The 25951-nt window shown below is 42.3% G+C and overlaps 2 protein-coding genes across 2 annotated transcripts in view; one reads left to right on the top strand and one right to left on the bottom strand.

The window, feature by feature from the left end:
* Positions 1-23439, bottom strand: part of EFCAB5 (EF-hand calcium binding domain 5) — a 35921-nt gene extending 12482 nt beyond the window's left edge. The window contains exons 1-9 of the mRNA XM_058037472.1: positions 23408-23439; positions 22255-22289; positions 15790-16365; positions 11891-12047; positions 11569-11632; positions 9739-9809; positions 6150-6305; positions 1374-1473; positions 55-696 (exon numbers count right to left, since the gene is read on the bottom strand). Of these exons, the coding sequence (XP_057893455.1) occupies positions 55-696; positions 1374-1473; positions 6150-6305; positions 9739-9809; positions 11569-11632; positions 11891-12047; positions 15790-16355 (1756 nt within the window). The 5' untranslated portion in view covers positions 16356-16365; positions 22255-22289; positions 23408-23439. The remainder of the gene's footprint in view (positions 1-54; positions 697-1373; positions 1474-6149; positions 6306-9738; positions 9810-11568; positions 11633-11890; positions 12048-15789; positions 16366-22254; positions 22290-23407) is intronic.
* SSH2 (slingshot protein phosphatase 2) overlaps positions 23292-25951 on the top strand; it is a 90184-nt gene continuing 87524 nt past the window's right edge. The window contains exon 1 of the mRNA XM_058037469.1: positions 23292-23438. Within this exon, the coding sequence (XP_057893452.1) occupies positions 23376-23438 (63 nt within the window). The 5' untranslated portion in view covers positions 23292-23375. The remainder of the gene's footprint in view (positions 23439-25951) is intronic.

Raw genomic sequence — 25951 nt, 5'->3', positions numbered from 1 at the left:
AAACATATACATAGAATCTGATTAAAGTGTGTCAGAAAAAAGAAAATACTTTACCCTGGTCATGCAGTCTTGTCTCTGAGGTTGTCTGTTGGTCAGACTGGCTCTCGCTTGCAGAGGTTTCTTTCATAGCCTGTTGGGAATCAGTGTCTGTCACAGCTCCCTCTCCTGAGGCTCCTGTGCTTGTACCTTCATGTGAGGCTCCTGTAACTCCACTGCCCTCTCGACTCACTTGCCCTTCTGATCCAGGTTCTCTGTCTGAGGTATAATCTTCTTCTGGTTTTGTTTCTGTCTCAGGCTCACTACCCAGGATGGCTTCCTCTGGTTTTCCAGATCCAGGTTCTCCATCCAAATCAGCAGCTTCAAGGCCAGTGCTGTCCACTGCTGAAATGGCCTCCTCACCTTCCTTGCCCACTTCAGGAACACTTGGCTCTGCTGCTTCACTTTCCTCCTTGGAAATTCCTCCAGTCTCAGTTTCACTCATGTCCTTTTCTTCAACAGCTCCTTCTGTAACACTGGTGCTCATTCTGTCAGTCTCTTGCCTATCATCATCTACAGATTCATATTCTAAATTCTCTGCCTCAGAAATTTCCGTTTCAGACCAGATCAAACTTACACTGACTTCCTCACAAACTTCCTGGTCATCAAGGCTTCCCCATAAATCAATAAGATTAATATCTTGCAGCTCAATTATTGGCCCTAAAACAGAAAAAATATGTGTAAGCTGATAGTGTCTACTGGTTTTATCTTCTCTAGTATTGCATAAGAAAATTTAAAGAAGAAAGGTAATGCCAAGTAAATACAAACTACCAGAAAGTATCTTCTGCAAAGACACATCTCAGGAACACAAAACTTCAGAATAATGTCTTTGCCTGCAGAGATCTACTCTTCTGGCTAAGTATTACACCACTTTTCCTTTGAAATAAATATTTAATCATTCTCTACACTTAGAAGGAGGGATGTAATTCACCTTGCATTTGATCTCAGCAATTAATAAATGCCCAATATCTTTAAAATATTTTACTTTCATGCAGATGATTCCCTCCGTTTTTTCTTTCTGGAGGTATTTTAGTGCAAACCCAAAATTAACTTCTAATAATCATTTCAGAAAGAGTCTTTCTTTAATTCTATTTCCCAAAAAGTACTTCAGAATTTTGTAGCAAGGAAAACTTTTGGATGCTGAAGCATTTCTGAACATTGCATCACAGTTTGCCAAATGTGCTTGCAAATTCTGGTGTATAGATCATAGAAGTAATTTTGGTCCCATTTTTGGGCTCTGTTCACATCTGGTAACACTTATAAAACATATCTGAACCATCCAGCCTTGTGTGGACTCTCAATGTTTTAACCACAACTGAAACATTCTGTGTGCTCACATTCTCTGGGGTTCCAGAGTTGCAACTTATGACTCGTGGACCTTCTGTCATAGAAGTGTCTCAGCAGGGACAGTATTTTTTTTCTATTCAAGACACCAACCTAGACAAAAAGATTACAATTATTGGGTTTTTCCTGTGGTTCTTTGACTTACATCAACATTTGCAGCACTACAAAGGCACCATAAGCAAAGAATTACCCATGGCTGATAATTATCTATTACCAGAACATCACTACAAATTCCAAAGAAGTTCATTTATTTCATAGAGGCAAAAATTTCTTCTGGGCTGAGCTGGAACTCTCCACACATATTACTTTGCAGGCTCTTCCTTTTCCATGTCCTTGACAAATTACAGTGAGATAATTGTAACTGTTCTGCCAGAGGAGTTCTTGGTGTAAAGATCAAAGCTTCAACACTTCATACTCTCAGGACAGATATTGATTGCCTGACAGTACCATGGAAGAATTTCCATCTATTCTGGGCTGTGCTGTGTTACCTTAGTGACTGCACATTGTAGTTTGGTTTTGTGCCCCTTCATCTCCTTTGAAGTGTGATGTATTGGCCTGGAAACATAATTAGTCCAAAAATCTGAGCTATTATGACAACCTCCCTAATTTCCTTTAAAAATTCATAGACATTTGACCAGAGAGGTGAGAGAGGCATCAGCAGTTCCAGTGCAGAGGAAGGTGCAGAGTTTATTAAATCCTTGTTGCTCAGGGTGAGTGTACACAGATGATAAACCCAGGAAAAGGCAATGAAATGGGTCATTTCCAATCAGGAAATTGTGGGGTTTAAAAAGTAAAGCAAACTGAATGATTGCAAGTTTTCCATTTTATGATGAATTCCCATTGTCATTATTTAAATCCTGTCACCTTTGTAGTCTCCCTCCCATTAGTGAAATAAAGCAGTTAATTAGAAAACAGATTTACTTAAGTTCATTATTTGTAGTGAATAGCTTTCCATCTGAATTATTGATTTCCTTTTCACATTTTGTTCTTAGATTAAAAACTGCAAAATGTAAATTTCACCAGGCTTTTAATTTCTTGTGAACTTTGCCTGCCCTTAAACTAAAGAAATAAAGGAAGAATTTTGCTGTTCTTTTCTGGAAATTAGCTCAAGATGACTGCATTGTTTATAACCTGAAACTGTAATTATTGGCAGCAATAGTTAAAAACAGAGGATATGGAAACAACCCAGAGATACACATCTCACCCACTGGTGAAGTTAATTCTGGAGCTAAGTGAACACATCACATTTGCTGGTACAGCAGCACCTTCCTCTACAAGGAAGGGGTTTTGCCAGTTCTGCAGAAAGGACCAGAACTGAAATGTAAGAAGCCATCTGCTACAATTTTAGTGCTTCAGTATCTGGTAATTCAATTCCTGCTGGTAAAAATAATGCTGGAAGTCAGGGTTGAATTTCAGCTATGGGTGGGTTTGGAACAACAAATATCATCACAGAATTCTGTCCCTACACTTACAAGATGTAGGTCCTGATTCCCAGTATCTTTACATTAACATACAGATACCTTGCACACCCCTGTGCAAATATTTCTTCTTGTTATTTGTCTTTCAGTTGAATATATCAGATCATGCTCTGATCCATTTAGGAGATGCACAAACACACAATGTTTTAAAGGTGTTCCCAGATCACTGTGGAATATTTGGATCCTTCATTCAGTATTTCCATTACACACACTTAATTTTCCATTCAAATTTCCTCAGCTGTTACTCATCACAATCATCTGCTGGTTGCCCAAACTTTGCAGCACTAATGCATAATTTTACTTCATTAAAATGGGAATAGATGAATGAAGTAGTATTAAAAAGAAAATAAGGATGTTGTTTTGGGATTCAGTTACCTTTTTGTCATATTAAAATAATATAATTGAAGGATTTAAATAACTCAAATTCTTGAAGAATTTTTTGTTCTTTAGATCCAAAAATTTTATTTTTATATAAAAACAGGTAAATATATAAAAATAGATAAAATAGCTGAAATTGTCAAATATTAATAGGAATTTATTTGCTTATTTAAACATTTCCAATTTACATAGATTTGCCATTTTAGCAGGGGTTCCTGTTATTTCAGGACACTTTTCCTTACAACTTACCCTGGGAGGAAAATGTCACAGTACAGCCACCTATAGAAGAGAGGAGCACTACAACAAGAAACCATTTCCAACTCCTCTCCCCAGCTGTGCTATTCTTCCCAGTTCCTAAATTTAGTAGAAAAGGTGACTTTTCTTTGCACTTGGTGTGTGACTAAGGAGGCTGATGACAGATTCCTGCCCACCTGCCCTTCGTGCTGCACCTTGTGAGCAGGGCAGGTACAGCCTCTCCTCTCTACAACAGAAATCCATCTGTGTTTGTACAGCTGCCCAAAACTCGGGGCAGCTTTAGTGCCCAGGGAGTTGAAACATGTTGACCTAATTTTTTGTCACCTAGATATTGGCAGGTGATGATTCTCGGCTGTTTTCAGCAATGTTCTGTGACCTGTGAGTAATTCCTTTGGCAACACAGACTAAACCAGACTTGCCATTTAATCAGGGATAGGTCAGTGTTTAACCATTTGATTGTTTTTCTGGAAATGTGATGTGTGTATCCTGAACCCTTCAATGAGCTTGTTAGTGAGCAAGAGGGTAGAACAGACATTTAGAAAAGGTCATGAGAAAGCAGACTTTGTTGTTGCTGTATGGCAAGAAAGATAATCAGGGGTGTCTCAAACTACATTGGCTTGAAAACTAATCTCTGACTAAATTAAATTTAATTTTAAAATCCCTTGTTTAAAACATCCTTGGAAAGTAATGAAGAGTTATAAAATAAACTGATACAAGTGAGCACAGGGACAATAAGTTAAAAATTCACAGAGACATTGCCTTTTGGGGTATTATAGCAGTGATCCAACTGTGTTCTGGGATTGTCTTGGGAATTTTCTGCTGCAGTGGATAGCCCAGGCTGTCCTTCTGAGCTGCCATCCTTCTGGATGCATGCATTTGAAATCATAATAATGATCATGTGGATACCTTCTAATTTGACTGTAATTTAAACACTGCTTTCTCAGCTCCCTGGCCCTAATTGCAGCTCATTGAGGCAGCCAGCCACACTCACCATGCAGACTGGAATAACTGCCTGCTACCAAACAAATGGAAATTAGGAACTGAAACAACTGCTTTGCTGTGCTTTGCAGAATGGGCTCTACAGGTAATGGATCACATTCAAGTGGTAGAAGTCCTTGGGTTACTTTGCATTTTATCTCCCCTGTGGGTACAGTAGAACTTTACAAAAGAAACCAGGCCAGGTTTAAAAGAGCTGCGTGGCCCACACGACACTTGAGTGAACTCAATTTGCAGGGCAGGGCTACCTCGGAGCCTGGAAACCACAGCTCTGTGCTCTGATCAGGTTTTTTTCGGCAGCAGTGGCGTCATTGCTGATAGCTGCTCACTCCTGTTGTGTTAGTGTTTTTGGCTCTTTGCCCCTGAGATTCCACTGGGATTAGCAGCATGGAGATGGTGATTACTGCCACAGAAATAATAGGAAGAAAGTCACTTTAAAACATGAAAGGAAAGAAGGGATCCTTTGGAAATCCATGGCAAAGCCAGGACTCAGGTCTCTATATCCTTGTAGGCAGGAGGATCCATCCCAGCCCTTCTTGACAGAGCCTTAGGAAAGTCAAATGTCTCCTAGCTGGGAAGCAGACACATTTCTTCCCTCATCCCTGAAACTGCAGCTTGCCTGCTATTCTCTACAACACACTATTGGTGTTGAAATGAGCCCTGTAATTCCTTTCAGTAATGACATTATTAGCATGACATTGTAGAGCACAGCTCACTCTGGGTAGGCTCTGCAAGCATAGCTGGAGGAGTGCTGGGTGGAATATAAAATTTATGTTGGGGAGAAAACTGAGGTTAGGGCAACTGCTTGCTCTGTAGGAGCCAGCAACTGCCAAACTGAGGGTACTCATAACAAGTACCACACTTTTTGGATGAAGCCCAAGTTTTTAGCAATAGTTCATGCCATTGATTCTTCAGTTCTTACTATTTACTGGTTTTCTAATGAGTCTAGCACTTTTTTTGTTTGCTTTTTAATGGAGGTGCAGGTGCACTGAGAGGATGATAGATAGAGTTTAAAGCTGCTGAAAACCAAATTATGGCTTTTGAGTTTCAGTTCCAGCTCTGTAACTGACTTACTGTATTTTAATTTCCTGTCCATAAACTGTGGCTGAAGTTCACAGTACTGTTCTCAGAGAGGCTGTAAAGGTGGATTATTTTGCATTTTAAATTTTAACTATGAGATTTATTGATAGAAGCCCTTCTGATCTACAAAGTAATGCAACATAATTAATGCAATATATGTAATTATTGAAGTAATGTGCACATTTGTTAAAGTCAATCTACATCAGATTAGCTTTGCTGAAATGTGGCTGAATAGATAAATTAGCACTCAAATATTCTGAACATGCTGTGGAAGCAGGTAATTTTTTAGAATTAAAGGCCATGGTTAATTTTTTCTCCAGAATCACCAAACTTCAGTCCCAAGTCATCAATTTAGCTAATTCAGTTTCTAATTAGCCATCAGTTAATAGGCTGTTGGATGTTTCTGTGTCTAAGAACTATGAATTTAACAACAGTGCAGCAGCTATTGTTCTCTAAAATACTGCTGAGTAAGCACAAAGAGAGGATCTAGAGCCGAGGAAAAGAAAAAGCAAGCAGTGACCCAGAGAAATACCAAACTGGGAGCATGCCCACGTTAAAATTAGGCTGAGCTGCTTTGCCTACCTTGCCACGATCACAAACTCGGAAGAGATCAATAAAAAATTGCCTCCGTGCGTCAAGTCTTGTTGCTTCTTGGAAGTCCTCAGCACACTTATGGAGATATTCCACAATTTCTTGGAACTTGGCACTTGAAACATGTTCAGCATAGGAAAAGATAAGCTATAGAGAGAAAGCAGCAGTGGACATGGTTATCTTTCTTCAAGTATTTTCACCTTTAGTTGAACTCCTAAAAATCTATTACGTGCAATCAAATATTTGGGAATTTGTAATTTAATGTGCCAACACAACACAGACTTGGTGCCTACTTCATTCTCTCCTTCAGAAGAAACAATATTCTCCAAACAAGCCTGGCACACTGCAGAAATGTATGCTGATCAGTTCCTTTCCTGGTCCAGAGACCACTTATCAAGCTCAAGCAGAGATGCTGGATCAGATCCTTCCTATGAAAAGTTGTGGCTTAAGCTCAATTTTCTTGTGGAGGATTTAAGTTCTCCATGGTTTTCTGCAGCATTTAGTATTCTTGACTTCACCCCCAAGGAGGCATTTTGAGCCATTACATTTCTGCAGGAGTGACAGTCACTCAACTCTCAAATGCCACAAAAGGAGCATTGCCTACAATTTCAGTGTTTAGAGAAGCAGTTGGATACAATAAAAAAAATGGAAGATCTTTTTGAAAATGAGCCTGCTGTCACCCAAGTCCTCTGACACTGGGAATACTCCTGACTTGAGATTGATTTTATGTTCCAGCCTTGGAGACACCTTAACTTTGGATTTATAGCCATGTGGCTTTTATGAGCAAAAGCAATATGGTTCTAAAAATGTGGTGTGCATGACATAAATAATAATGGCCATCAGAACAAACCACAATCCCAGAGCCTGGGCTGAATTATTACAGTAGGTTTCTTGAGCCAGCCACACTAACAGGGAGCTCATACAGTTAAAAGGAGGAATTTCCAAAGCACAGAATGTTTCCCATTATCCAATTTTGAGAGTATGGATACCTGACATAAGTGCTAAAATATCTTGGGCTTGTTGAAATGCCACACAGGCAATAACCAGCTGAAATATTAATATATGTTATTATTATTCATGTCTATATTGTGTAATTTCCAAATATATGGGACAAGTGGAGAAGAGAGGAAGAACAGAAAAAAAGCAATGGCCTGAGGGATGGCTGGTAGGAAAGAAGAGCTCCTAATGCAATGTGGGTTTTTTCTTCATTTCAGCATAAAAAGGATGTAGGTTGGAGAGAAGGTGACACATCTGGGGCTATGAGTATCCACCAGCTTCTTGGGGTTATTAGAACCCAGAGCCCTGTGAGAGAGGAACCTTAAAGGTGAGGCTGTTGGGGTCAGGTAGGTTGGACAAGCAGTTTGTTATTCTGAATGTCACCTTGATGACACATCCAAAGGCTCCTGCACTAATACTGTCTAACAGCTTCACAGGACACTGTTTACAAGCATCATGTGGGCACCATCACAGGCTTAAGCCTTGCTTGGCTGATGTGTAAATTACTGTACACATAATTAACATACATTAATTTGTTATTAACCGAGAGATTTTGCACCTCTCCAAAGAAAGCTGGCACGCCTCCTTCTTGCTACACAGAGTCCTTGGTATAGTTTGTGACCACATTATCATCAAAAACAATGGATCTGTTCTTGTTCCTGCTGATCTCACTAGAAATGGAGAAAGCCTCATACAATCGTGGAAAATAATCTCACCTTTAAAGCCTGATTCTGACCCTGCAAAGACAATGTGAGCATTTCCCTTGGTGTCAATAGCTTTGTGCCAGACTGCTGGGGCTTCTGTGTGTTAGAGCACAAAGCTTGTGAAATAAACCATTAAGGGCTGGTCCTTGGGATTTAAATGCTTTTCATATAAAAGACCCCACGAGGTTGTCACAAAGGATATAAGAATACAACAGCCACAGTTCTGCATTTCTGAAAAAAAACCTCCAAACCTGAAAAACAATGATGTGTGAGGTCTCTCTACTGAGTTTCTAACAGCCTTTAAGTAACCCAAAGCTGCACTAAATTCAAGAAAGAAAAAAAAAAAAAAAGCTTTTTAATTTTAAGGTCCATTAAAAGCAATGCTTTCCACATGGGAAAGGGCCGTGACCAGCGTGGAGGAAGATCATCTCTTTCTGGGTTTGGTGGGTGATGGAAAGGGGTGAACAAAGGTAAATTGTAGCTGAGGATTAGAAGCAGCCCTGTCCTGATGATGGAACAGTCCCCAAGGGAAGTGATGAAAGCCTCATCAATTGATTCAATTAAAACCAGACTGGAAAAGGAATCAGAGAATATGTTCTGAGAGAACATTCCTGGCAAATCACACAGCCTGACAATCCATGTCTTTCGTGCTTCTGATCTCTGTTGTCATATCTTTAATTGAGTTAAAATAAAGAGTACACAAAGTACATTTTAAACAGTTTTCTAATGCTAATGGAGCATGAATTCATTCAGTGATTATATATATGTACCATAGGGGTTATGGACTGATGCTTCATTGCAGTGACAAAAGCAATTCTCTGGGCTCTCATTATCCACAATAGTCTTCTTAATTAGATGCAATAATTCTGAGGTTAAATTCAAAAATATCTCATTTCATGCTTAAAAAAACCTTCAACAAGTTACCATAAAAAAGCATCTCTGTGCAAAATACCAAACATGTGAGTCTCCTGAGAGGGAAGAAGGCACAAAAAAATCACACATGGTTGCTTGGAATTAGTCTCTGCACAGCTGCTTTATACTCTGGTTTTAATTATTACAACAGTACCCACTAGCACTGCTGCAATGAGGGTCTGCCATTATTCCTATTCTAAACACCCCTTTTTACAGGTTTCATTACCCAGCCATAAAATCTAGCTCTGTTTCAGGTAAAAATTGCTGGCAAAGCCTTGGCCTGGACAGCTTTCAATAAATAGAGTTTGAAACAATTTGGCTGTTTTCAGCTTGAGGAACAGCAGAGTAACGGGGTGAAACTTCCAACTACATTTATGATTTTGATGAGTTGAAACCACACTTCTGGTGTTTCCCAATGACAGTTTTGAGATTAAAACTACTTGGTTATGCTTCATGAATATTTATGAGACTTGTTGCAGTTTGGTTATGGCTCAGACCAGTGATAGTTCAGGACAAGGCTTCTCATCCCAGATCTTCATGACTTGGTTCATCCCGGTTAATGGAACTTAGTCAGAAATAACAATATGTGAGGATGTTACTAATTACCCCAGGCTAATGGTTGTAGTGGGACACCAAACCTCCTGTGAGTCTGAATTCCCAAGTGATTCAGGGCTTTGACATTTTAGAAAGGGATGGGGAGGGGTGTCCTAAAAACCACTGCTCCAGGAGTCACTTCCCAAAGAGCAGCAAGGCTGCAGCTCTGAGGAAAGCAAAGCAGTTCCCTCCAGCTGGCCAGAATGGAAGTGTGGTGAGAGGATGGAATGTGAAATGTCCAGATACAGCCAGTTACCTGGGATGCTGGAGAAGGGAAGCCCTTCACTTACTCCTCTAGGCTGTCCCCAAGGAAATGCTGACACTTTGTGATAAGTGCCACATTCTGAACCAAATGCTCTTATTTCATTTCTCACCTTTGTGAACTTATCTAGGTATACTGGTTTTTCCAATGTGTTCAAGATTTTCATCTTCCTGTCATGGGTTGCTGGTAAAAAAATGAAGGGATATTGGTTTAGAAAGCAACAGTTGTGATTTTGCATATTGTACACATATTTTGCAGGATGTGCTGTTACATTAATTTTCTTCTCATGGTGGATGACATTTATTTGAGGTTATCCCACAGTAGCTGAACCATCTGACTGTATACAGAGCATCTAAATCTGCTTGCATTTCTCTTGCTGAGAATCTCCATTTAGCTATTCAAACTGTAGAGTCATATTTATTCTTGACATAAGTTGGTGCAAATTGCAACGATTTTAACAGTACTTACAACTAATTATGTGAGGGAGGAAATGATTTTTGATTTAACAAACAGATAAAACTGCCTTAGAACTCTGGAGACATGGATTCTGCTTTGCAAGAGAAGAATCTGAAAATCATAGTAATTTTCTCAAGAATATGGGAATATTTTAACTGATGATGATATTCAAAAGCATGTTTTGGTCATCTTCTGGGTTGCTATAATGGAACTGAGAAGAGACATCAAACATCTATATAGGTTTCTGAATGAGTTCTTTGAGAACAGACACGCTATTTCTGTTGGCATTATTTTTCTGTTCTTTCTTCTAAATACATCAGTAATAATGAGAAAATTCATTATAGAATGCATTTATCTCTTGTTGGTTGATATGTTCCTAAACTGTACATTATCTTTATTGAACTATAAAACAGAGTGTAATGTTCTGTTAATGTACATTGAATGCTATTAAGTAAAATAAATTAAGAAATGGAACCTATTAGAGAAATAGTACAGAGAGCACTCCCAGCATCTGGAGAGCAAATATCTGGGCAGGAAATTCCTTCTCAATCTCATGTCCCAGGGTCTGTTTGCACTGGGGAACCACAGCTCCACAGCAGGAGCACAGGGGCTTTGTTTGGCAGCCACACAACATCCTACCAACATTGGATGATTACTCAGAGGAACAATTCTGTAATACAGACAGGGTGAGCTCCAGGCAGAGATGACTCCAGCAGCAACAGAAACACTCTGCAGTGTCCTGTTTATCATCCCAAATCAGCAAAGACACATTTGTTATCACTGATGATCATTACAGGCCCTCAGTGTAAAGGGCTGGCAGCAGGCTCCTGTTACCACTTCAGTGTTCCTGGTTCTATTCAATTATCATCATCTGGGGAGGTCAGGTGTGAGCTGTGTAAAGTGGACAGGAATTATGGAAATCTTTCTGAGCTGAGTGCTCTGGTACAGAGGCCCTGGGCTGGGTGTCACTGGATGCCAGGGACTGGCCAAGGGAAGGGCTTGATGAGATGAGCAATTGGGTGGAGCATGAGGTAAACCTCAGCAACTCCCCTGAAACCATCACAGGTAACAACACTGTCAGTTTGTTGATCCCACCTTTGTTCCATATCTCCCAGTATGCCAGTATTTCCAGGACCTCCCATGAGACAAACTCAAAAAGGAGGAGGTTGGTACAGTGACTCTTAAAAAGAGCAATAAGCAAATGGCAATGTGTGGCTACTAAGGGATGTAAGTGGAGAAGGTCTGCATCTGGTCTTTCTATCTCCCTGAAAGATTTTTTAAACATTTTTCCATAATTTTCAAGACCATATTAATGAATTACATGGTGGTTCAGTCTCTTTCCAATCTATGTGAAGATTTGACATCCTGATGTAACTACCCTTAGAGATTCTTTCTTTGTTATCAAATTCATTTGCTGTTTGCTCACAGTTCATGTCAGAATTCAGATCACAGCAATAAAACTAAGGAAGACACATTGAAAACTTGCCTTTTCTCATATCTTCAGGAATAGAATCAGTGACATCTGGAAAAAACCTCAAGGCACTCTGAACCTAAAAGTCAAGGTAATAGCCTGTGTCATGCAGTAGACAATTACTAAAATAAATCACCCAGAATAATCAGATATATGGGCCAGTCATGGGTCTTACACATAGGTAAGATTTGTGGACAATGCCCTGTCCCCTGACCCTGTGGTGGCAGAGCCATCACCATGCTTGTGTCCCATGCTGCCATGCCTGGGCATATGGCACTAGCACAAATGTCCTTTTCATCCTGTCTGCAACAACCAGAGCAGGATCTCCCCCAGTTACCAGGGCTGCTGGGATTCTTTCATGGGCATCCACTGTCCACTCCTTCAACAGAGCTGCCAACACCTCCCTTCTCCTTGCTGTCTCCTCAGCCTTCTGTCTTTCCACCTCCTCCCTTTCCTCATACATCTTCTTTGCCTCAGCCCTCATCTGGACCAGCCTGTAGGACATGGGAACATGGATTAGAAAGAGACCATCACAGGCATACTTAAGAGTGATTAAGCCTACCCTAAAGAACAAAACAAAAGGAAGCAACTCTTTGCTGAAATTCCTGTCTATGTGGAAGACATTTAATGGAAAATCATCTGTGCAGCTCTCCTAGTTTTGTGTCATTTCAACAGTGACACATTTTACCTTCACATTTATAATGACATTCATCATTTATTGTGTAGATGTCCTTCAAGTTCCTTTCAATTCTAGCAGGGAGACAGGTGCATAATTTTGCTACACTTGATTTACCAACAAAATTGCATCAGACTTCATTGTCTCCAAACTCAAGTACCTTTTCACACAAGCACTTCACTGGCAAAGAACAATGTTCAATAAAATTTCTGAAGCAGCCTCACACAATAGAGCCCTCAGTGCCTCAGGACAGGGATAATACCTCAGCCTCTCCATCATTTTCAACACATGGAGTTTGCAGGTTTGGACTGCCAGTCAGCTCCCTTTCTTCCTGCTTCTGTTTTCTTTGCTTCTCTAAACACCCAGCCATGCTTTTTCCCAATCCTCCATTTCACACAACAAAAGAAGTTAATAAAATTGATCTTGAACTCATCTGCTTTGATTTTGACTTTGTTAATTTATGAAATGGGGAAAAAACCCTTTAGGAAGGTCAAAATGCTTAAAGCCAGATGATCAGTTCATATGGAGAGAACAGCTCCTGTTCATGGAGGCTGCTGGAATCTCTCTGCACTGAGGCAGCTGCTCATCTTCATGGCCTTCACACCCTCTGTAGCTATTCAGAGAAGGGGGAATTGCTCCTCTTTTGTACCTGACAACTCCAAAAACTACATTTTAGCTAAGGATTCCTGCTCCCTTCTTCCCCCTTGGTGTCACGTGCTGTGAAATGGGCTGATCCTCTCCCTGCCCTTTTCCTTTCCTCTGGGGTCATCCTACAAATTACAACCCATCAATATTTTCTTTAATGAACATAAAGACCTGTTTTACATGTCACAGCAATACACTTTGATCACAGTCAGTTTTATCACAAGGTCCTTGTTCTTCATGGCCATTTATCACAGAGGTTTCTTAATGAATCATTTGGTTCCTTAATCCATGGTGGGCATTGCACAAGTGCTGCTGAGGCAGCTCAGCCTCGGGCACTTTGATAGCAGGGGGAGGGTAAAATATTTTCCCAATTTCTGACTCCCTCCCAGAGCTGGAGAAGAGAAGGAATGCAGCAGGTACCAACGTAAGTGGACAAACAGATTTTTCTCCAATGCAGCAGAAAGAGAAAACCAGACCATTTGTAGAAGTAGCTCCTCCTCTGTCTGCAAAGTGGAAGCAGAGCCTGGGTTGTGCTCAGGGCTGCCCAGGTGCTCTGGTGATTAATTTGGGCAGTGTCCAGCACAAGTTACATTCTGTGCTGCACCTGCACTGGGCGGCACTTTTGCATCCATTTCTAGGGTCCTAAAACTGGGCAGCTGCATCCTCTGCCTGGTGTCCCCCAGGCAAAACAGGGGTAACAGTACCAGGCACCACCCATTGCAAAGTGAGCTCATTTTGGATCAGACATTTCCAGAAAAGATGAGACGGCAGCGAGGTGACTTCTCCCTGCAGAACCAAACATGTTTCCTCAGGAAGAGAGCTGCCTGCCTCCCACACAGGCTGGGTGACTCAGCCTGAAGGACTCCCATCCCTGGACAAAGGCTCTGTTTCAGGTATGAGTCCATGTGCATAAGGAATTTCTCCCATCTGTTCTCCTTCCTGCCTTGACTCCCAGTCAGGTGGCAGCTAAGGAGAAACTGGAGGAAGTCCAAGAGGGCTCACTGAGGATAGAAAAGTGTTAGATGTGAACCTGTGATGAATCCTGAAGGTAATGCTGAGGCTCCCAGGACCTTCAATTGGGCCAGAATTTCATTCCTCACCTTTCTGCTGCTTATGTGAAAGGTGTTAAGCACAGACTGGCATTGCTCTTGTAACAATTCCAGCCTGTTTAAATCCAGTGACTCACATGAGGAGTCTCACTGCTGTGTGGTGCTGTTAAAATCCTGTGTTGCTGTGATTTAAGAAGCCCATGCAAATCCCACAATCCAGTCATCACAAATATGTAAATCCTGAGCTGCTGTGAATGCAAATCCCATGGTACTACTACCAGTGGATATGCAAAACCTGCTACAGCCATGATTACAGAACCCCCCTGGCAATGCTGTCTATGGAGATATTTATTTCTGTAAGTCTTGATAGTCACTTCCTTCGACTCAGTTCTGAGAGCTACAAATGCAGAACCTGTCTCCAAATGTAAAGATGGGCTTAACAGCCAAGGTCAAGATAACAGGTCATGGGTAGCCAACACTTTGTATTCAACAAAAGCCCAATCCAAAACCCCAGGAAATTTTATACATTTTAGTTCAATTACTTTTTCAAAATAAAAGAGAGATATCCAGGTGTCCCTCTGTGAAACAACAGGAATGATAAAACTGTTCCCAAAGCAAAGGCATGGCAAGGCTGACATCCTAAACACCCCCCCAGAACAGCCTGTGCTTGAGTGAAAACTCACTGAAAGACATGTTTCCTCAGCTCATTTGTTATACTGGACCAACATTTAAAAAATAGAAAATGAAACTGAAATTCTTTTATCAGTGACTGTATGAAATTCAGTTCTCACACTGCTTTGTTGTATTCACATCAGGCATGTTCCTACAAACTGCAGCAGTATGTTTAATGGAAATGTGGAGACAGAAGCTCAGATAGAGAGACTTAACATATCCTTTTAAGCATTATAATACTGGGAACTTTAATTATCTTCATTTAGGGTTTTTGCATAAGACATGTCAACATTTTACTTCCCTAATTCCTGACACTGAAACCAATTTTCAAGGTGTATGCACTATTTATGCAAATAGAGAGTCATTCAAACAGAAGTCATTATTCTGCAAACACAGATACAGAATAAAGTGATCTAGTAGTGAATGAGTAATTTTGACATTAATCACAATCACCTCTGGATCTTCTATGAACTGAAAAGTTCACATCTATATATTCCTGAACAGAGCAATGAAAATAAATTATTGTTCAACTAATGCTCTCACATTTTAACCTTAGCATTTTGTAAGGTGCCGTGGAACCCCATTCCAACATTCATTAAGTATTATACTAAAGCAAACAGCCCAGAAATAAGCAACAGAACAAAATACAAAACTGTTTCTACTTTAAAAGGAAAAACAGAATATGAAAGGAAAGCCTAAACAAAAATCCTGGGTGAAGGAGTTTCTACAATGTGTCAGGACAATATTGTTGGCTTAGTCAAGAGAAATCATCCTGAAGGAGGAAAAAAAGGTTATGTTTTTATTAAGTTTGGAAGACTAGAGAAGAAACTATCTGAAGAGTCTCCAGACCTTTCATACTAACACCTGTCCCAAAGAGCTGCTGTCACTAAGCTAGACCAGTTTGGAAGCAGTTTGCATTGCTCATGTGTTATTAAGGTAGAGTCTAAGGAGAAATGATATCCTTGTGAAGGGCAGAATATTGCCTTAAACAGGAATAACTAGTGTTTCATTTTGTGTGCCACGTTCTGGTATTTGTCCTGCCTCTCAAGTTTTTACGAGACAAATAAATTCCTGGCACTGCACTCCACAAGGTGTGTTTTGCTCAAGATTCTGCCAGCCAGGCCACAGGGACTAAAACAGAGACCAAGACACCAGCTGTGACCTTGTGCCCAGCCACCCTGCCAATGCTCTCACCTCTGTGATGTTGTACCTTGCCTCAAAGATTTGAGCTCCTCCGAGACCGCCTCCATTTCTCTCAGGTATGGGCCTGGTTTTGTAGGAGCACTGTACTGAGGGTTGTGCCTCATCAGGTATTCTGCAAGATAATTAGTGGGCTTAAATCTGGTTGGGTCTTGGTCTGATACAAGCACATGGTTTCTTTCCACTGCCATTAACAAGTTTTCTGCTCCTGGGATTAATGTAGGGAGGAGGTTGTCGAGCAAATAGAGGCGAGTGTCGAGTGTCTTCTCCTCCTCATTGTACCAATCTCTGGCCAGGCAGTCCCCAGGTTCTCTCCTCCTCATCTTTGCCTCTTCTGCCTTTTGTGCTTGAACCAACCTCATCTTTGTCTCCTGCAGACTCAGACACCTCTGCTGTACCTTTTCATGAAAACACTCTTTCCAGGAAATGTAATGATGAGGATGTGGCAGTTTGTGACCCCCCTGATTGCTTTGCATCTCTGTTGCAGTCCCATCCTTATGTCCAAGTTCAGGATTCTGTAGATCTGCAGACTGGGCTGATTCTTCTGGCTGAGCAGCCATACCTCAATCACTGTGACACAGAAAAAAAAAGAGCTGTTATGTAACGCCAAAAGATGCAGCAGTGCCCTAACAGGTGACACAGGAATAGAGTCTATTGTTAGGCATTAACTAATATTTTTTCTATGTTCCTTTTTTATTCTGTTACTGCTGCTTTGTACTCTTAAATAAATACAGACCCTTTACTTCAAAGATCAGTAAATGATTTATAAAGATTAATTATGTATCACAACAGCCCTTGGAGACAGAGCAACTAAATTAATGTGTTCCTTTCTTAGGGCAGAAGAAACTGAGACACAAAAGGGGAATGATTAATTCCAGGTCACTTAGAGACTCAGAAACCAATCAGTGAACAGGGCTTGGAACTTGTCCCCCTAGTTCCAACCAGTGGAATCCTCTTACCCCCAGCACATCATTTCTGTTTAGGTCCATTCCCTGCCTCCAGGAAATCCAGTGGATATGAGACAAAGGAAGCAAGTAATGGAAAATTCCAGATACCCAGGAGCAAGATTCCCCTACATGCTTCAGCTTTTCTGAGGCTGTGAAGAACAGTGAGGAACTTGTCCCACAAACTGCTTAACTTCAACTGTGGCAAATATTTTTTGCTCAGGACATTTTGTTAAGGTAGCAAGGACACAGGTGCATGGGTCAGCAGAGCTTCTACAGAAAGGAGAAACCTACACCATTAATTCTGTGATTCAGTTGCTCACACAATAATGTTGATGTTGTAGATCACTCTGTAAAATAACAACCCCTTTACAATTTCAATAACTTCACTGCTTAAAATGTTAATTCTGTGAAATATCAGGAAGCAACTGAGCTGCTCACAATTTGAAAAATGTCCCTATATATCTCCATGCATAACTGTCTGCATCTGGAATGGGATTAACCCACACAGAATGGAGCAGAAGACTGGCTACTACTTGATTCAAAGCATGAAAAATCCCCAGGTCAGTGTTAAACAACAGCAAGAGAAGGGTTATATTAAAAATAATTTAAAACCATTCCAAATTAGAGATGAAACTCCACTCTGAACTTGTTGCCACTCTGCCCTCTTCAAGTTTTTATTTAAAAGTGCTTTTCACTGAGGCCTTTCAGTATCCATAGCAATAGCACTGCTTTTGATATGCACTGCTCTTCCTGTTTAAGCATTTGTAGCTGTTCTGAGGCAGTTCAGCTTTCCAGGAAATGCATAAATGTGATCTACAGCCCTCCTGGCACACAAATTTAATTATGGATATGTTGACCTTCTGGTTCATTAACACTGATGGAGTACAAATACTGCCTGGATGGGTGGGATGCATCACAGCATTAAATTTCTAGGTTTGTTTTCTCAATGGGCTTGTTGGCAGATTCTAGTGAATTTTTTCCAAAGGCACATTCCTGCTGGGGATGGGATGGCTCAAGCTGCCTACCTGACCCACAGAGAAGGTTTTAGGTTGGTGGTTGGTTTTGCCACCAAAGGACATGAGCTGGAAAGGATTTACAATGGTAGAAAGGGAAACCTGTCCACCCTGTGGAATTGTTCCTTGCTTAGGTGAGTTCCTTTCAACAAGCTGTAAAACCAGAGTCCTTGGTTCAAAGCAGGGTGTTAACCAAATGTTCTGGTTACATTCCAAATCAGCTGGTTTTGTTGTGCCAAAATAAACTGCTCTTGTAGTTTCAAATACTTCTGTTATTTCTTAAACATCCTTTATGAAACCCTCTGCAGTTTCTGTGCAATGTTAAAGTGACAACTGCAGTCTGCCTTATGAGGTGGCTGATTCTCAGAGATGATGAATATGTTTTCTACACTGCTCTCAACCTTTTGTTAGGATGGTTTTGAGGATTAGTAAATGTTTGTGAAGGATCTCCATGTCTCTGACCAAAACAAAACACAAAACAAGCAGTGTGACTGTTCTGTCTCCATTCCATGGCATCCACGTAACTCCAGGAATGGAAGCAGAGCATGGAGAACTGTGCCCAGGGCTTTAATGCAGCACAGATGGAGAAGACTAAGAGGGTATGGAAGAACAAACAAAAAAAAATAAACAACAAAGGAATGCTACAATCAGGTCATGAAACTTGGCATTTGTGGAGGATTACAGAGACACACAATGGATAAGACTCCATTGGCTCATAACCTTCAGTGATTTTCATTAGCTGAGAATTTGGCCCATAAGGAAGAATTTCTCCACTGAAAGGGTGGTCAGGCAATGGAAGGGATGGAGCCATCCCTGGGAGTGCTCAGGAAACAACTGGATGTGGCACTCAGGGCTATGGTCACATTGGCAATGTGGTGTTTGGTCAAATGTTGGATTCAATGATCTTGGAGGTCTTTTCCAAACTTACTGATTCTACAAGTCTTTGATTTTACAATAATATTGGGAGCTCTCAGGGCCTGTGGCATTCCCGACTGGAGCCCAAATAACAGCGAGCATGGAGCAGAGAGGCAAGCTCTAGAAACACCCAGGAAATTTGAAGTGTGATATAAAGTTTCCTGTAAGCCTTTGTTCAAGCTGAAGGCAAGATAAGCTTTCCATTATTTAGTAGGATGCCACTTCCCTGGCTCCTTTCCTGTAAGAAAAATATTCTTGCTGGAATCCCTGCAGGTACAAAAAGATTATCTCAGTGTTTCCTGCAGAAAACCCAAATGTGCTCATAAACAATATTCTTATGGCTTCATTGTTATTCTGTTAGAGAATTTTGATGGGTGGGATAAAGCCAGGAATGACTAAAGTTTGTTTAGGTAAATATTTTCTAGATGTTTGAGTTATAAAAGTCCTTTCAAAAGCAAAGTTCAATCTCTTTGACATTCTATGGCTCAGAAATAATTTTGCCTTTCCCTCATGTGTTTCATAGAGCATATTTATCTCATCACAAAAACCCAATACACTTTTCATACATGATCTTTTCAATACAATTAAAATTTAGAAACATTTTCTCCTTTGCTTTCTGAAGCTTTGAAGAACTGTTTTTCTTACCTTTGGAGCAGGTATCAAAATAGATCTTATTCCTCCTGCATTCAAAGTGGCTTTGCAAATCAACAGGGATTTCATATATGCCCATCAACCATTAAAAATCTTGAAATGAATTAGGGATTTCTCAGACCTGCTGTGGAGCTGGGCTGTGAGTTTTACTCCTCTGTGTGTTTGCAGTTGCTAAGCAATAATCCCAAAGGTTGCTATGTCTTTGCACGTTCAAAATTGCTGTAGGTTGTCTTTTGGCTGTGGCACAGCCCAACAGACTCTTCTGTACTGAACTTAGAACATTGCATCACATGACTGAAAATAAAATAAAATCGAGAAAAGACTATGAATAGCAACAGAGAACATTAAGGGCACAAACAGAGAATCTGCAGGTGCCAGTGACAAGTTACCTTCAGATTCAAGACTCACAAAGTCCAGAACTGTCTCCAGCCCATTACCAGCTGAAGGGAGGACTGTGTTAACCACATGTGAGGATCTCAGACATAAAAAGAAATTAATTACAAACTCAATTTAAACATTTTCAGGCTTTCTTTCTTGTGCTGCTTTGAAGCAGCCTTGCAGGAAAGGCACACAAGCATTAACAAGGGGGGAGAGCACGGTGCCATTTTGTCAGACTGCTTTTAAACCTGAACTAAAGGAATTTGATGAATCCCCTTTCATAATCTCTCCTATATTCTTTGAAGAATAATATGACAGGAAAAGGAGAAGGCAAAAGACAAATACATCTACAACAGGCATTCTGCACTCATTTACATGAATGTAAATCAGGTGCCTGTTCAGCAATTCCCTTGGGTAAGGCACAACTTCCAAATGAGAAACTTATGGCAATTTCTGCCAGGAAATGAGGTTTATCTAATGCTGTTTCTTTCTTTGTATTTTATAATGGAAGTGGCAAAACCTTTGGATTGCCTACCTGCAGGAAAACTGAACTGTGACTTTATCTATGGTATTTGTCAAGGTGCAAGGTGCCCTGCCCTCTATTAGTCTCCATTTCATGGGATGGCCTGTAAGAAACCTTGAAATAGAGGAGGTCAACTTTCATGTGAAAAATACACCGTAATAAATTATCATTTCTTTGCTATGTATTTGGAGAAACGTACCAAAAGGAAATATGCTCATTGCAGTTCATTTCCAAGATGTGTTGAAGTCTAGCATCAATTATGTTAACAAAATGAAGCAGAAAATTAGAGCTCAGGAGTAATTTAAAATGAGGCTTTAAACTGGATTGTGCACTTTTTCCTCAAAGCAGTTTGCTCATGATTAATTCCTGTTATCTCTTCTCCCAGGTGGGCTTGGTTTTTCCCCTTTGCAATTCAGAATTCTGTTGCTATTATGATTAACTTATAAAACTTTTTGAGAATGAAACAAAATTAAAAAAAAAAAGGTGTTTTTTTTTTCAACCCCCAAACAAGAATATACAACTAGAACTTAGAAGGATGGATCAAAACAGCTCTATTTTTATTTTTCTGGAAGTGGAATCCCATGGGTTAAGCAAACCTTTAATTGTACTCTAACTTGGCTGTTATTCCTTGATGTTTTTGCTAAGCAAAGTGTATCCTTTTATTATGCCACCAAATACTTGCACTGTTGACAAAATAATGGGCTGAATATGTCATCACAGATGTTTTGCTGGAATTGCCTCTTCTATCTTTTTTTTTTTTTTTTTTTTTTGTTTTTCTCTGTAAGATACATTTTGGGAGCACTCTGTTGTCTTTTGCAGCTGATGCCAAGATTGTGCAATAAAAGCCCTAACATGTAGTAATAATAAGTTGTGTTAGCCAGGGAAATGTTTGCAGTGTATTAAATAGTCAGTTTTGGAAATGTGTACAAAACCAGCTCATGTACAGCTCCACTTCTTTGAAATGCTACTCTGGGCTGGAGCAGCAGGTGCTGACCACAGCACAGGAAGGAATAAGGCCACAAGCTCCCAGTCTGCTTTTTGTACCAACCCTGATGCTGTGACCACAGCCTGCCCTCTAATTGCTCTTTTCAATCCCAATACATCTGTCTTACAGCTTCCTCCTCCACATTTAAATTCTGCTGCTAAAAAAACCCCAAAATATTGCACATGAAAATGACACCTTCCTAGAGGCTGGAGAACTGTCACAAGTTGTGGTTGTTGTAGCTAATAACTGATATGTCAGACTTTTAGTGAACTGTAGATAGCAACTCCATTGTTTACCTGTGGTAAATGTTTTTTAAAAGTGTTTGCTGTTCAAATACCTGGAAGGTCTACGGGATATATGAAAATTACACAAAAATCTACTTTGGAACATGGTTTAAATAATAATTTCTTGATAGTAATCCCTGCATGACTTGATCAAAATCCAGAATGAAACACCAGCCTCAGGTGAGGGAATAGCTACAATATTCTGGGTACTTTAGTCTTCCATCAATCCTCTCTATCAATGCAGACATACCTGAACATGGGCTGTGGGCATGAAAGCAGCCCCACATTTGCAAGTTCAAGACTCTGGCTTGCACTCTAAACTCAGTTTAGTCTGTTTTAGGGAGGCTGTCCTCCATCCTTTATCCTCCATCCTCACCCGTCCACCAGGAGGCAAAATGCTCCCTTAGCAAGCCTGACTTCTCCACTGCAGCCCAGCCCAGATACAGGAGCCTCCCTAATCATTATTTTAACTGGGGAATAACCTAAAGAGAGACCATGTGGCCTCTCCAGTTCTTAAATTTACTGGGAAAAAGTGCTGTCAGCATGAGGAACAGATTGAAGCAGCATCAGTCACGAATGGAATAATGGATAATAATTGGAATCTATGGGTTGATACACACTCCTGACAAAGAGTTTGCTCTGTTTAACGTTTAGAACAGTTTCTGGTTATCATATATAATGTTGTCATTCAATGCCCAAGAGACAATTCTTGATCCCAGTCACCTCCTTCCCATGAATTTTGTAGATTCTTGATCCAAATTACCTCCTTCTGATGAATTCGGTGGCACCAGGCTGAAACTGCAAAGCAAATGAAGTTTAATAGCACTTAACCCTTTGTTTCAGACCCCCAAACACCCAACAGTTCTGCATCTGGGAATATTTGAATGCTTAAGATGTAATCACTAGACTTGGTTTTTGGTGTTTGGGCGTGTGCATTGATGTATGAAGAGGTGTTATATGCTACTTTCACTATGGAGTTACTGTAGCTGCCTAATCCAAGGAAAAGCTTTTGTTATGTGACCATTAATGCCAACTTTCACCAGAGGTTGCCATACCCACCATCACGGCTCCCGATGAGATGGGACTCCACAAACCGTCACCAGCCAGGAGGCACACTGGGGGTGCCCTGCTGACATAAATTAATAAAAGCCATCTATGAGGCTGAGGGACTGCGGGGGGCGATGCCGAAAGCCCTTCAGCAAGCGGGGGAAGAAGCCGGGGCACCCCAGCTCCCTCAGGAACGGGGTGGGGATGCCGGGGCCCCCCTGCCCATCGCAGCCCCCTCAGGGATTGGGGTGAGGATGTCGAGCCCCTCCAGCCCCCTCATGGGCCGGGGTGAGGATGTCGAGCCCCTCCAGCCCACTGCAGCCCCCTCATGGGCCGGGGTGAGGATGTCGAGTCCTTCCAGCCCACTGCAGCCCCCTCATGGGCCGGGGTGAGGATGTCGAGTCCTTCCAGCCCATCGCAGCCCCCTCATGGGCCGGGGTGAGGATGTCGAGCCCCTCCAGCCCATCGCAGCCCCCTCATGGGCCGGGGTGAGGATGTCGAGCCCCTCCAGCCCCCTCAGGGACCGGGGCTGGGAGCGCCGGGACCCCTCAGGAGCCGCCGGCGCCGCGGGGGTTAACGCGGCACGGCCGCCAGGGGGCGGCGCCGCGCGCGCGCTGACAGCCGGCGCGTGCGCGCTGGCGCCTCATTGTGCCCGGCCGGCCCGGCCCCGCCGCGCCTCAGTCGGCGAGAGGCCGCGGGCGCGCGCGGAGCTGCTGCCGCTGCCGCCCCCTGCGGCCGTCGCCGCCGCGCCACCTTCGCTCCGCTCCCTTCCCCTGTCCCCGCCATGGAGTGAGGCCCCCGCCGGACGGCCGGACGGGGGGGCCCCGCCGCGCCTCGATGGCTCTGGTCACGGTGCAGCGCTCGCCTACCCCCAGCGCCACCTCCAGCCCCTGCGCCTCGGTGAGTCCCGGCGGGCACTGAGGGCAGCGCGGCGCTCGGCGGCCGTTGGGGTCCGGCGCGCGGCTCTGCGCATGCGCCGCACCCCCTCCGCCTCACCCCCCGGTGCCGCCGGTGTCCGGGCCCCGGGCCGGGGGCGATGCGGGCCCGCGGTGCCCGGGAACGGGGCTCGCACACCCCCGGGCTGCGGCCTGCTGACAGCCGAGGGGACGGGCGGGGGTCCCGGTGCCCCTCAGCAGGCCCGGGCTGGGGTAGGGCAGCTCCCTGCCGGCCCTCGTGGTATCGCAGGGTCCCGCTCGTGCCCAGCCCTTCTGTGAAGGATGCGGCGGCGCGGGGCTGCTGCCATAAATCCGCCCGGTTTATTCTGTGTTCATTGTATGCGGTGGGAGAGGCGGGAAGCGTGGTGTGGAAGCGACCTGACACGGTTGGGGCTCCGGCCGTGCTCAGCTGATCTCATCTGACAGCACCCTCTGGGTATCCCCAGTGCCTGCTCTGCCTTTGCGGGCAGCTCAGGTGCTTTTCTGCCCCTTTTCTTTTAGAACGGTTCATGTAATCTCCATAGGGCTGTGTCAAGCTCAGGAGAGACACAACGGCCAGATTCCAAATCCCTGAGTGAGATGTGCAGCAGGACAGATGTTCCCATCGCTGCCCTGGGTTGGGCAGGCAGCTTTGAAGGCTTCTGCCTTTCCATGCTCTTTAAACTTGGGACAGGCTGTTGCTTTGTTTGTTGTTTGTATTTCTCTATTATAACCCCCTGCATGTTAACCCTTTAAGCTGCTACCTACCCCCCATGTGCTGTTTCTGATGCAGTCAAGGATGAGAATGAAAATAGCTCTGCTTTCACTTCTCTACGCTTAGTTCTAAGTTAGCATTTATCCTTAAAAAACCCCATGCATTATCACACTGCTGTTAGGCCTGATTTGCAAATGTTTGGAGGAAGAGAATAGTTGAAATCCCAGTGGCTTCCATCCTCAGTGGGGGGGAATGAAAAAGCCAACTACTCTGAAAATATTTCTCGTTGTCTTAGGTAACCTCTTCTGAAACTGGATCAGCTGCTTGACAGGTCCTGCCTGCCCCAATGGCATTTTAGCTGTCAGAACACTTACCTCGTTTTTTTCCCCCCTCTTTCATTCCCATGTCTCTCCTAAGGTATGTTTACTTAGCAACACAGATTAATTTCACTTATACTTACCTGCTATAAATATTAATGTGCTGCATTACTTCAGAGATTTCTTCCCCCTCTGACTTCTTTACCCTTTCCACTATTCCTTTTCCCATACATTTATAGCATTGAATGCATCTAGTGAGAATAGATGGGTCTCTCTTGGCATCTTCCTTCTTTCTCCCATTTGGATGCATCTTCCTTCTTTCTCCCACTTGGATGCATAGACCCTCTCTTTGTTAAATATTTATATATATATGAACAATTAGTTGTATTCTCTAAAGCTTTTCCATCTGCAACAGCCAGGCTGTTTCCCAACCAATTGAATGAAATTAAAATCGTGCTGATATTTGGATACTACTTAGTTGTTAAATATATAAACAACTCCCTGTGGAGCCTGATAAATCCAGAGGATGCAGCCTTGGGTTTATGTGTCTATATTCTCTTTGTCCCATGACATGATATGGAGGTGTATTCTGTACCAGAAATAAGTGTGTGGCATATTCCTGGCCTGCTTTTGGGCTTTGTAATTACTTCTGCTTTCTCAGACTCCTCTTGCAGTGTAAAGTGAACTTGATTTTCATCACGATCTTAACTGCTATTGTTTGAACACTTCTGCATTTCTTGTTGCAGCTTCCTAACCACACTTGAGGGCTGGGCTGCCCTTTTAGCCCCTTAGATATCTGGGGTGGGTTGTTTCTCCCTCCTTCTGTTAGAGCTGTGTTCCTCCTTTGCCACAAACTTCTTGTTTCTCAATCAAATCTTTATCATTTCAGATGCTTCTCCTTCCTCAGCTGCTGAGGGTTTGTGAGCAGGGCAGACACATTTTTAGTCCTTAAGAAGGTTTTGGACCTTGCCATTCTCCTGGATCCCTGTCAGCTGCAGCAGGACTTGATTCTTTCAGTTTTAACTCAAATTGTTTCAACCAATCTGTAGTAAACTGATGGAAGCTTCCTTTGACTGTCTCCAGGTTACCTCTTTAAATGAAAACTCATCTTGCTCAGTAATTTTATCAGTAGGGTAAGGGTCTGTCCTTGCTGTTTTGAGCAAAGATTATCTGGTAACTGCTGGAACTTAGCTGCTTCAACTTGTGGCCAAGGAGAGGCATGTGAGTGTGCAAGCATATGGCTGTGTCTAATTCTGTTTCCAGGTCACTAAGAATTTTGAGGACAGAAAAGGATTCTCTTTTTAAATTGCTTGATGTCTTTTTGCTTCAGAGATAAACTCCTCAGACAAGGAGAAAGGGTGAAATTGGTGTCCTCAAACTGGATTTTTTGCATTAAGTGTGCCCTATAAACTGTTATAATTGGCTCTTACAGATTCAGGGGAATAGCTGATCTGAATCACTCTGAAA

The sequence above is a fragment of the Melospiza georgiana genome, chromosome 19 (genome assembly GCF_028018845.1).
Source record: "Melospiza georgiana isolate bMelGeo1 chromosome 19, bMelGeo1.pri, whole genome shotgun sequence".
NCBI lineage: Eukaryota > Metazoa > Chordata > Aves > Passeriformes > Passerellidae > Melospiza > Melospiza georgiana.
This window is presented reverse-complemented; position numbering and strand designations above follow the sequence as displayed.